We start from the raw sequence: 12,261 nt of genomic DNA on the forward strand, positions 1-12,261 counted from the left end.
TGTAGTAACCCCTGAGGCTGCCAGGGGTGATTTCCCCAAAAAACAAAACAAACAAACAAACAAACAAAAAAAAGAAATTGAACCCAGGTCTATCCAATGTCAGCGGTGTGCAAGACAAATGCCTTACTGCTATGTTATTGCTCTGGCGCCAAAACCTTTAAAGAAAACAAAGAATAACAGTTGAAAATTTTTTTTTCCTCTAACAGGACCAGAGTTGAACCTAGAGAAGCAGCACCGGGGTTAAGGCACCTGCCTTCTAGGTTGCCAACTCCAATTTGATCCTTGTATCACATATGGTGCTCTGAACAAAGCCTAGAGGAATCCCTGAGACCAGGATCAAAAGGTAAGACCAGAGTGCTTCTCTTTCTAAAATTGACTAGAATTAGAAAGAATAAAAGAGATAGCACAGCGGTGTTTGCCTTGCAAGCAGCCGATCCAGAACCAAAGTTGGTTGGTTCGAATCCCGGTGTTCCATATGGTCCCCCGTGACTGCCAGGAGCTATTTCTGAGCAGACAGCCAGGAGTAACCCCTGAGCACCGCCGGGTGTGGCCCAAAAACCAAAAAAAAAAAAAAAAAAATTCAGAAATTAAAGTTTTATGAAACAAAGAACAGAAATTTATAAGTAAAAAAGTAAAATTAGTTTACTTCAGAAAGAAAAAGAATTATTCATAAAAATGATGTGGCAGTTAGAATCAAAAATTAGAATGGAACCTAATATATTTTAATTTTGTTAATCAACATTTACTAATGTCTCTCAATTATTATCATTTTAACTTATATTTTTAAGATTATAAGATAAATTTGGTATAGTAGTTTTATCTCTATTATCAAAGATCTACTTCTAAGCATACTTTTAACTAGATCAATACAGTACAATGTATACAATTCTCACTTGGGGGAATTAGTATTTCTTTTAGGAAATATAATTCTCATTTTTGGTAAATAAATTTGTCATTTTGAATCTGTTTGAAGCACACCTATTAGATAACAAAACAGGTACATCTGTAAAAACAACTCTAATTTTATTTATAACATACATGAATATTATTAGATATATGCACTGAAGGTGTGCTTTCTACAATGTTGAAAGCTACGTTTATATGTGTATTTTTGGGGGGGGGCACACCCGGTGACGCTCAGGGGTTACTCCTAGCTATGCGCTCAGAAGTTGCTCCTGGCTTGGGGGACCATATTGGACACCGGGGGATTGAACCGTGGTCCTTCCAAGGCTTGCGCAGGCAAGGCAGGCACCTTACCTCTAGAGCCACCACCCAGCCCCTATATGTGTTTTAAATATGAGGCATGGAATTTGTGAATAAGCATTATTGAGACTTTATATTAACTGTCACAAAAATTTACACTTGGAGGTATGCGTATGAGTCATTGGTCTATAAATGATCCCACAGGAACAATTTAGCCATAAGATGTCATTTGGATTCTGCATTTCAGAGTATACAATGAAGAAGAAACAGATGTTTGGGGTTTCCATTTGTTTGCTGCTTAGCTGTGTGTCTCCTTCTCTTAATGCTATTCTTGAGGAAGATGAAGAATTATCAGACATTTCAGGTAATGCTATAGAGTCATTTTTCTTTTTTAATTAAAGTTCTCCATTTTCATCCAAAAATTTAATATTTGCATCGTGTATAATTGTTCTTTTGGTTAGAGTGGTGTTTTTCATAGGAAATTTGTATGCTAAATCTGAAAAAAAAATACTTGGGTTCAGAAAAGCCATAAATCTGAAGCAAAAATGATGGCTCTCTTTTCAGGCTATAAAAATAAATAAACATTGAAGCATCTCTTGGAAATTGCAAGGAGGTAACTGCTGTCAAAATAACTCTCTGTGACTCCTGATATCATAGTTTGGCTGGGAAAAACTGTAAGAAAAGAAAAATAAAGATGTGAAATTTCAGTCTTTTTTTCCTTCTTACCCTTATTCTCAAAACAAAATTTTTTCATATGGGCCTACAAGGAGAATGTAGTCAAATCAAAACCAAGAGCTTCAGGTAACATTTCATTCTAATTCCATAGAGCCCTATCACTAGAAGAAAATATATCGACAACAGAATCTAAAGAAGATAATATACTGTTTACTATCATCAATTAATCGTTTTTGTTTTGTTTTGTTTTTGTTTTGGGGCCACACCCAGTGACTCTCAGGAGTTACTCCTGGCTCAGAAATCGCTCCTGGTCTGGAAGACCATATGTGACACCAACCGTGTCCAACCGTGGTTTGTCCTGGATCAGGCTCGTGTAAAGCAAACGCCCTATTGCTACGCTATCGCTCTGGCCCCTATTGTCAATTCATCTTTGTCTAAATTAACTAATTTGTGGCAAAATTAGTGATTTTTTTGTTTTGTTTTGTTTTGGGGCCACACCCGGTGACTCCTGGCTATGTGCTCAGAAATCACCCCTGCCTGGGGGACCATATGGGACCCCAGGGGATCAAACCACTGCCAGTCCTAGAACAGCAGTGTGCAAGGCAAATGTCCTACTGCTATGGCCCCTCTCGATAAGTTTTAATTTTTTTAATTTAATTTTTTTTGGTTTTTGGTTACACCCAGCAGCGCTCAGGGGTTACTCCTGACTCTTTGCTCAGAAATCGCTCCTGGCAGGCTCGGGGACCAAATAGGTTGCTGGAATTCGAACCACCGTCCTTTTGCATGCAAGGCAAACAACCTCTCTCCATGCTATCTCTCTGGCCCCGATAATTTTTAATTCTTAAAAAAAGTTTATTGTAGTTTAGGTAATATAAAACATAATATTTATTATTTTTATATAAAAATCAATTATTAAGAGTGATTTGGTAATAGAAAATATTAATAAATAGCTACTATTTTATCTTTACATCTTTGAGGTTCCAAGAATTTCCATAACCAGATTCAAAGTTTATATCACAGCTCCTTAAAGTGATTTTTTTCAGTGTATTTAACTTTATTAAAGAATTCATATTTCTCACATGCCTGAAACTATGGTAGGTGCTAGGAAAGCAGTGAGTGATGGCTGAGGGAGGAGTTCCCAAAAATTCTACAGCTTGTGAGAGAACTAAAATGTACACAAAATATTTCAGCATATATAGTACAATGTTCCTTAAATAGGAACCAGATGGTTCCCTGTGAGTAACCAGGATATTCTAAGAAAGTCACAGGTGAATGTTAGGGACCAAGAGGTAGAATGATTTAGGGATGTTGTCCAGGGCACAAGAAGGAGACAAAGTCTAACAAGGCCACTTAGAAGTGGCTTAACCCTATTCCTAACTTTTTTAAGAAAAAAAAAAGATGAGAAAAACTGATATAACTGAAGGGACAATGACAGGCATGAGGGAGACTAGGCCAATTTCAGCAATTTCAGAAGAGTACATTGATTTAGTCTGTACCCAAGAACTTGAACAGAAGGAGTTGACCTGAAGATTTCTGTGAGCTGGACCCAGAGCTTTAAACCTAGCTCCCAATACCCTCACCCCCATTAGATGACTAAGCAACATGAAAAGCCTGGGATACAAAATTGGCAAGAGTTCGCACAATGAATTCTTAGCTGATTTTTGAAGTTTTTCAATAGTCTTATTTTTATATGCCATTCTGGGTGGGGATTCACATGTGAGTAGATATATGTAACCATTTTTTTTTAAAAAAAGATGTAACACCATTTAATAAAATGTATTTAATCATGTGATTTAATGAATGAGCTCCCTTATTGCCTTAGGCTCATTTATCCAAAAGATGGTTGACGTATTATTTTGTCATTTTGATGGAGAGGTGTCTATAGAAATAAATTCCATCTTGAAGATTCCTAAAATTGTTGTTTCTGTAGCCAGACAAGAAATCAGAATTATTCCATTAATTCTTCCAGTAAATTCGAAGTTTAAAATCTCTGTATGAATACAGACCAAACTGATATGAATAGTAAGAAAGATGATCTTAAAGCTAGACTTGAAGATTTACTTAATTTAGCTGCAGTGTCTTAACATTTTGTTTTGTTTTGAATTCATCTGAAAATAAGCATGGCCCACAACAAAGTCAATTCCATTTTGGATATTATTTATCAATATAGTATCATTTTATAAAAGTTGATCATTTCATTTCATAGCATGCTATTCTTATAGAAAACTATACAAATAGAGACTGGAGTGATAGTACAATGGGTAGGATGTTTGCCTTGCATATACTTGATGAGGTTTGATCCCCAGCATCCCTGTAGTAAGCCCTGAACATTACCAGGTGTGGACTCCAAAAGACAAATTAAAAAAAATTTTAAAGAGCAAACAGTCATATAATAGAATAGCATGTAGACTCTTAGATAAAAACTTGCCATTAAGTACTTAAGTCCCCTTCTAAATTTTAGGAGAATGGGGATTCTTACAATCAAGGCTTTTAAATCTAATGAGAATGAGTGGTAATTCTCAGTATATAAAAAGATTCAAAAAATTAAAAAATATAGAAAGATTAACATAAAATATTCCCTACAAAAAAAGAATCAAAACAAATAAACCACTAATTCCATTCTTCTGGCAGCATCAGATTGGTTTCTGTTATATTGGTCAGTTTGTTTTTTTCTAATTTTATGGCCAAAGGCAAATCTTTGTCATTAGTCTTGTAATAATCAACCCTGATTCCCTAGATAAACTTATTATACATCATACACTCCTGTGAACCTCTCGAATATTTATGTAACTGAAGTTCTAAACATTTCTGAACCTGAATGTCTTTAATGTTTATGTAAATCAAGTGTCTGAAGATCCATAGATGAAGATCAAGTGCTGGTACCCAAATATTCTCATATATGCTATGACAGCACAGTTTTTCTCTTTCAAAAGGTTTACTCCAAGTAAGAAATGCAGATAAAATACACTTCCACCTTTTGGGGGTGAAGTGAATGGCAGTGACTAGCTGACCTCTTTCTCCCTCTTCGGAAAGATTCAAGTATGGACCACAAGAAAAAAAAGCTACATAAAATAAATAATTTAAAATGTGAATAGTGGGGGGCTGGAGTGGTGGCACAAGTGGTAGGGTGCTTGCCTTGCCCGCACTAACCTAGGACAGATCCTTGTTTGATCCCTAGCATCCCTTATGGTCCCCCAAGCCAAGAGTGATTTCTGAGCGCATAGCCAGGAGTAACCCCTTAGTGTCTCCGGGTTTGACCCAAAACCAAAAATAAATAAATAAATAAATAAATAAATAAATAAATAAATAAATAAATAAATAAATAAATAAAGGATAGTGGGAAGAATGATTAATACAACACGGTAAATAAAGTTAGTTTTTCTTACAAATTTTGTATAAAATTACCACCTACTTTCACCATTTGAAAACTTATTTTTCTAAGGTAAATTTTATGAAGAATATGATATATATGAATGGTAAAAATATAATTATGTATATGTGTTTGACCAAAATAACAACTTGGCAACGTCACTCATACAGGCCATGACAATATAAGCCAGCTTAAAAATATGGAATATATATTAAAAATAAAGAAAGATGAGCCTGGAGAGATAGTACAGCGGTGTTTGACTTACAAGCAGCCAATTCTGGACCAAAGGTGGTTGGTTCGAATCCCGGTGTCCTATATGGTCCCCCGTGCCTGCCAGGAGCTATTTTTGAGCAGACAGCCAGGAGTAACCCCTGAGCATCTCCGGGTGTGGCCCCCAAACCAAAAATAACCCAAACAAACAAAAAACAACTATACAGAAAGATAAAAAAGATGAATACAAACAGTGTTATGTTCCAGTGGCACTATTTATATTGAAAATTACTTAAAATTGCTCATAAATAAAAGACAATAAACTATTGATGCATGTAAAAAAAAAAGAAATAGAAAACAATATACAGAATAGCAGAAAAACCTTTGTGAATGCTGTGTTTTAAAGTGAATGGCATTCACAATATATATAAGGAACACATACAATTCAGCCACAAGGAGAAAAGACAAATCAAGTCAAATATCCGAATAAAACCTTGCCTAATATTAGTTATATTAGTAGATATGTATTATATTATATATATACATATATATGTATTATATTAGTAGATATGTACACAAGGAAATTCTCAACATTATTAGTGTTTTATCACACACAAGTTGTAATGAATAAATTATGAGATAAAATTTATAATTTACTATGATAGAAGAAATGTAACAGTACAGAAAATTTATAAAATAATTTGTCATATTTTCAAAAATATGAACATAGACTTTTCATGTGAAGTAACAAGTATACTCCAAGTTATACAACAAAGAAAATGAAAACATAGCTAAAAACCATAAAAATTATATAATCAATTCAAGAATATTTGTACCTATGTATTAGAACTAGAATTATTTACAGTACCTCAACATCAGATCAACCCAAATGACTATTGAGAAGCTATGGTTAAGTATATGTAATGCTTCTGCTGCTAACAAGATGTATAGATGTGAATAATTATGTTGCTTGTAATAATAAAGATAATTACATGATGGTTTTACTTATATATGGAATAAAAATAATACAAACAAACTAAAAAAAAAAGAATATGGAATACATCTAGAATAAAAGTACAGGGGGAAATGAATCAACTCTAAAACTGACAGGTTGAAGTGAAGGGCTTTTTTTGTAATATCAGTTTACAGTTCATAAAATGGAGATAAAATTGTTTAATTCAGAATATGTGGTTATTAAATAATATATTTGGATATCTGAATCACAGAAAGTCACATCCAAGATAAAAACTACTAAGATTCACTTTCTGTGGTACACTGCTACCACCTGGTGGCAAAACTGTACAGAGCAAGTTGTACTTGGTGATAACTTTTATTTTTTTTTTTTTTTTGGTTTCTGGGTCACATCCGGCAGTACTCAGGGGTTACTTCTGGCTCTGTGCTCAGAAATCGCTCCTGGTAGATACAGGGAACCATATAGGATGCCGGGTCTCAAACCACCTTCTATCCTGGATCGGCTACCTGCAAGGCAAACACCTCATCACTGTGCTATCTCTCCGGCCCCAAAAACTCTCAAATTTTTGTTTTTGTTTTTTTGTTTGTTTTTGTTTTTGGGCCACACCCGGCAGTGCTCAGGGGTTACTCCTGGCTGTCTGCTCAGAAATAGCTCCTGGCAAGCACGGGGGACCATATGGGACACCGGGACTTGAACCAACGATCTTTGGTCCTGGATCGGCTGCTTGCAAGGCAAACACCGCTGTGCTATCTCTCCGGGCCCCAAAAACTCTCAAATGTTTTAAAAGTAAAAAAAGAAACCAAAGACAGAAATAATTAAAAACAATCTGATAGAAACTATTAGTTCATAAGAAAAATGAGATGTCTGCCTGAAAGATGTCTTCCAGCATTTTATAGTTTCCTATAATGCCTCTAGAGTTCTAATGACATTCACTTGGGAGTCAGGATCACTGCATTTTATGGCAAAAAGAAAAGAAATTTGTGAAATAACAGTATTTAGCCAAAAGATTAAAAATCTTAAAATGTTTTTAATCCTAGCTCATTTCTCAGAAAATTTTGCGGCATGAATTTCTACAAAAAAACATGAAAAGTTAATTGTTCATTAGTTGCCCTTAATTACTGCAAAACTAAAGAAAGAAATGTTCCTGTTACTTACTAGACACGATTCAATTCCATACAAATCAAGAGTCATATCTATATACAAAAAGTAAGACCTATATATAAAAGTAGAATTCATTTTGCATTTTTCCTTTAGCGCTTTGAAAAATCGCCAAATGATCACAGCAATAAATTATCAAAATGCAGTAGTTAATGTACCTGCTTCATTGTCAAGGCTATAGATTTTCACTTTTGTGATGACTTGGGATTCATTCTCATGTTTTTCTTTTTTTTTAATTGATGACTTGTCTTGGCTGCTGCTGCTGTAATGCTTAGTGGGGTTTGCACATCTGGAAGAGTTGCTCACTCATACAATTGACTACGGTGTTTGCTGAACCAAACACTATGTCACTCCTGGTACTTGTATACATGCTCACCAGGAGTTTTACTCATCTAGGTATAGAGTTTCTACACATTTTGGTTGTAGTACATAGTACACCGTGGAGTTTAAGTGAGATTGCATTACTTTACAAACTTTAGTTGGAGAGCTAGCACACACCCTGTCTGTGGTGTTCCAAAGAAGACCATGTACTCTGTTGTCTAATTCTGGTTTCAGATAATGTAGGTGCAGCAGGTGTCCAGCATTTGTGGAAGATGTCAGGAATTGAACTCAGGGCCACACACTTGCAAGGCCAGCGGGTTTAGTCTTGAGCCTTTCATCTCCTAGAGCAGTGGTCGGCAACCTGCGGCTCATGAGCCACATGTGGCTCTTTCCACTTTTAATTTGGCTCTTCTGTGTGCCCGATGGCCGCTCCAGGAGTCAGGACTCTGCTCCTAGCCTCTGTCAGTGCGTGCCCTGTGTGGCTCTCAAAATAAATTTCAATTGTGGGTCTGGTGAGATTTGGTTCAGTTGAAAAAAAAGGTTGCCGACCACTGTCCTAGAGAGATAAGCCTGTTTTATGGCTATTTTAATTGCTTTGAAGTCAAACAGATTAAGGGCCAGTACAATAGTTCAATGGTTAAAGCTCATGTCTTGTGAGAGACAAACCTGATTTTAGCCCTGGTGCCACAGGTTTCCTCAAGTCTTTCTAAGTCCAGCCCTGGAGGCCCCTATGTTCAGCCAATGTGGTCTGGTTAATCAGCAGTAACACAGAACCCAAGCAGTTCCTAAGCTTTTAACCCTCACCTTGTCACCTTGACTCACTGGCCTGGTTTGGCCAAGAATTGCTAGGCTGAACCTTTACCCTGAGCACTACTTAGGAGAGAACTGAAAAGTATTGCTGAGGATTATATGTTTCTTTTTACCTTGCAGAGTCCAAGTTGCCACCACTGAAAATTCTAAGTCCATTTTGTGCATTAAAAATGGATGATGGCCCATGCAAGGCGAACATGCCGAGATATTTCTTCAATATTCTCACTCAACAATGTGAAGAATTTATATACGGAGGATGTGGAGGAAATCAGAATCGATTTGATACTATAGATGAATGTAAAGAACAATGTACAGCAGGTAGGTTTGTAGAGCAGGTCACTCAGGAGACCTTACCTGAGATAGTCTCAAAGTGATTAGGAAATTTTAAACACACACAGGCACACACAAACACATTCATACACACAAGCACACAGGATAAGTCGTTCTCTTTGGAATCTTGAAATGCTATAGAAAAGAAAATAATATTCCTGCTGATTCATGCAAACTTTACTGGGCTCAACTTTTCTTTTTACATTCTTACTAATAAATGATAATGAAACTTAAAGGAAATACATTCCATTATTTTCTCTATATAGATGTACATTTTTTTTCTCTACACAGAATAATCCCTTCATTCTCAAAAAAAATGAAGGATTCTGGCAAAAATGTTACATATAATATCTATTTAAACTTTTAAAATATTTAACTGTCTAACATACCATATATTATAAGTACCATATAATGTAACAACTAAATAAGAATTTAGAATCTACATTAAAATGTATCTGGTAGGGGCCAGAGAGGTAGCCCAGAGATAGGGTGCTTGCCTTGCACACAGCTGATCCAGGACGGATGGTGGTTCTATTCCTGGCATGCCATATGGTCCCCAGTACCTACCAGGAGCGATTTCTGAGCAAAGAGCCAGAAGTAACCCCAGAGCACCACCAGGTATGACCCTAAAAACAAACAAACAAACAAAATATATATACACATGTACATATACATAGATATCTGGTAAAAGACAACATAATATTTAAGTTGTTGAGTGATATAATTCAATTATATCTATGAGATTAATGTTCCCATTAAACAAAATGTAAAATAAAATACATTTTATTATATTGCTCTTCCAGTTTTGAGTTGAGTCAGTGAGTATAAGTCAGGAAAGAATAAAGAAAAAGAAGGATCTTCTGGATCTTGTCCTTCCACTGTTCTACTTCACTGTAGAAACTATCTTTATTTAATATGCATAGTAGATTATTAAATTACTTTTATATTCATATTGTTTTAAGAAATAACTAGTTCCACATAGATATTTGAGTAACAAATTTAGTTTAGCAGAGATTATTGTGGAAGATCATGGATTGTACACAGAGAGCTCTGATGCTTCTCTTGGCTCTGTGATTTTGTGGTCACTCCTGGGACACCTCTGAGAACCTTGTTGTAGAAAAGGGATCTGACCAAAGTTATCTGAATGCAAGACACCTTGTGTCTCAACACCTGTATGATCTCACTGGCCCTCTACTAATTTTCTCAAATGTGTTAGTAATTAATGGCATAATCCTCAAGACTGTTAAAATAGAATAGCTTCATGGAAAGCTTGAAGGGAATATAAAGAAGTTTAATTTACTTATTCATATTCTGCTTTAATAGAATAATAATGTAATTAATGCATCATATATGCATATTATTTTTTTCTTGCAGACTTTCCAAGTGCAAAACGGGCAAAGAAAACATTGCTCCAAGGTAATTATGCTTTATGTGTTATTTGTGTAAAAAATTTAGTTTAGAGGGGACCACATGAGATGTCAGGGATCGAACCTGGGTCAAACGCACTTTTCCTGTTGTGCTATTGCTCTGACCACCATAATAAATATTTAAATATTTCATAGAATTTGAGTTAACTTTGCCATTTAGTTTCTAAATGAAAAGAAAATTTAGCATAGTAAATATCCTGTGACTTATGCAAGTTAGTAGAGTTTGAATTCTATATTGTAGTTTTACTTGAGCTTTGACTTAAACTAAGGAGTGTATATGTAGATTTAATAAAAGAAATTCTACGTATTTGAGAACAAGGCATGTATTTCTGCTTAAGTATGTTAAACTACAGAGCAAACAGAATGATTTCCCTATGTGTAATTCAGACTATGTGCAATTTAATAAGTTTATAGAATTTAGAAACTAGTATTCCTAAAACATAACTTTAGTTAAGCAGCAACTTCAATTTGTACAATGTCTTCTATTCTACAGTTTAATTTGTTACTGATTTCTCTCTTATGCCATATTTTCACTACTCCAATTAAGCAAATATTAATTTACTTTCTTTTTTTTTTTTTTTTTTTTTGGTTTTTGGGCCACACCCGTTTGACGCTCAGGGGTTACTCCCGGCTATGAGCTCAGAAATCGCCCCTGGCTTGGGGAGACCATATGGGACACCGGGGATCGAACCGAGGTCCATCCTACGCTAGCGCTTGTAAGGCAGACACCTTACCTCTAGCGCCACCTTCCCGGCCCCCTAATTTACTTTCTTAAAATTCCTCTTATGTGTTTTAAAATTTAAATGTTTTAAAATTTCAAAAGTCTGAAGATCCAGAGAGTTAGTTAGCTTACCAAGTTGGTGTAAATGCGTTGCTAGCAGAAGGCCTAGATTCTATTCCCAGCATCACATGGTATCCCAAACACTGCCAACAGTAATCACAGCAACTATCATACCAAGGAATAACACCAGTGACCTACCAATCCCACCCAACAGTGCCTGGAGGTTACTCCTGGCTCTGCACTCAGAAATCACTTCTGGCATAGTCAGGGGACCATATGGGATGCAAGGATTTGAACCCCGGCCGGCTAGTTGCAAGGCAAAGGCCTTATATACTGTATTATTGCTCCAGTCCCCAACCAATTTAAAAAAAAAATCAGAAAAATAAATAGTAACATACTTTAAGCTAGGAGACAAAGGGCCTGAATGATAATACAGCAGTAAGGCATTTTGCCTGGCATGTGGCCAACACAGAACGAACTTTGGTTTGAATCTCGGCATCCCATATGTTCCCCAAACCTACCAGGAGCAACTTCTGAGCACAGAGCCAGGAGTAACCCCTGAGTGCAGCCGGGTGTGACCCCCAAAACAAAAACAAACAAAAAGGGAGGCAATAAACTTTATCAAAATAATCTTCAAATTAGCACTTTAAGACCTAATTGAAAATACATAGTTTACAAGATATAACAATGCAATGTTTTGTTAATGTAATTTTCAGAATACAATGAGTTTATTATTTATTTTTATTAATTAAAGTTAATAAAATGGAACACATTCAGCAGTGATCATTCCTTATGGAACTGGGTTATCATATGCACTGCCAAGAATCTAACCTGGATCCATGGGGATAAAGGCAAGTGCCTTTACCTCTAAGCTGTTTCCTGGACCCCACATTATCTTTATACATGCAATTGTCGCATCAATCATTAATACTATTTGATACATGTTTTTGTAGTATACATGTACTACAATGTTTTAATTCATTTTTAGGGTAAGAATGGTTGG

The 12,261-nt window shown here is 35.7% G+C and overlaps 1 protein-coding gene across 1 annotated transcript in view; it reads left to right on the plus strand.

The window, feature by feature from the left end:
* Positions 1–237: 237 nt before the first annotated feature.
* TFPI (tissue factor pathway inhibitor) overlaps positions 238–12,261 on the plus strand; it is a 31,802-nt gene continuing 19,778 nt past the window's right edge. The window contains exons 1-4 of the mRNA XM_049773343.1: positions 238–343; positions 1,451–1,567; positions 8,841–9,038; positions 10,425–10,466. Coding sequence (XP_049629300.1) covers positions 1,459–1,567; positions 8,841–9,038; positions 10,425–10,466 — 349 coding nt within the window. The 5' untranslated portion in view covers positions 238–343; positions 1,451–1,458. The remainder of the gene's footprint in view (positions 344–1,450; positions 1,568–8,840; positions 9,039–10,424; positions 10,467–12,261) is intronic.

This window comes from Suncus etruscus, chromosome 5, assembly GCF_024139225.1.
Source record: "Suncus etruscus isolate mSunEtr1 chromosome 5, mSunEtr1.pri.cur, whole genome shotgun sequence".
NCBI lineage: Eukaryota > Metazoa > Chordata > Mammalia > Eulipotyphla > Soricidae > Suncus > Suncus etruscus.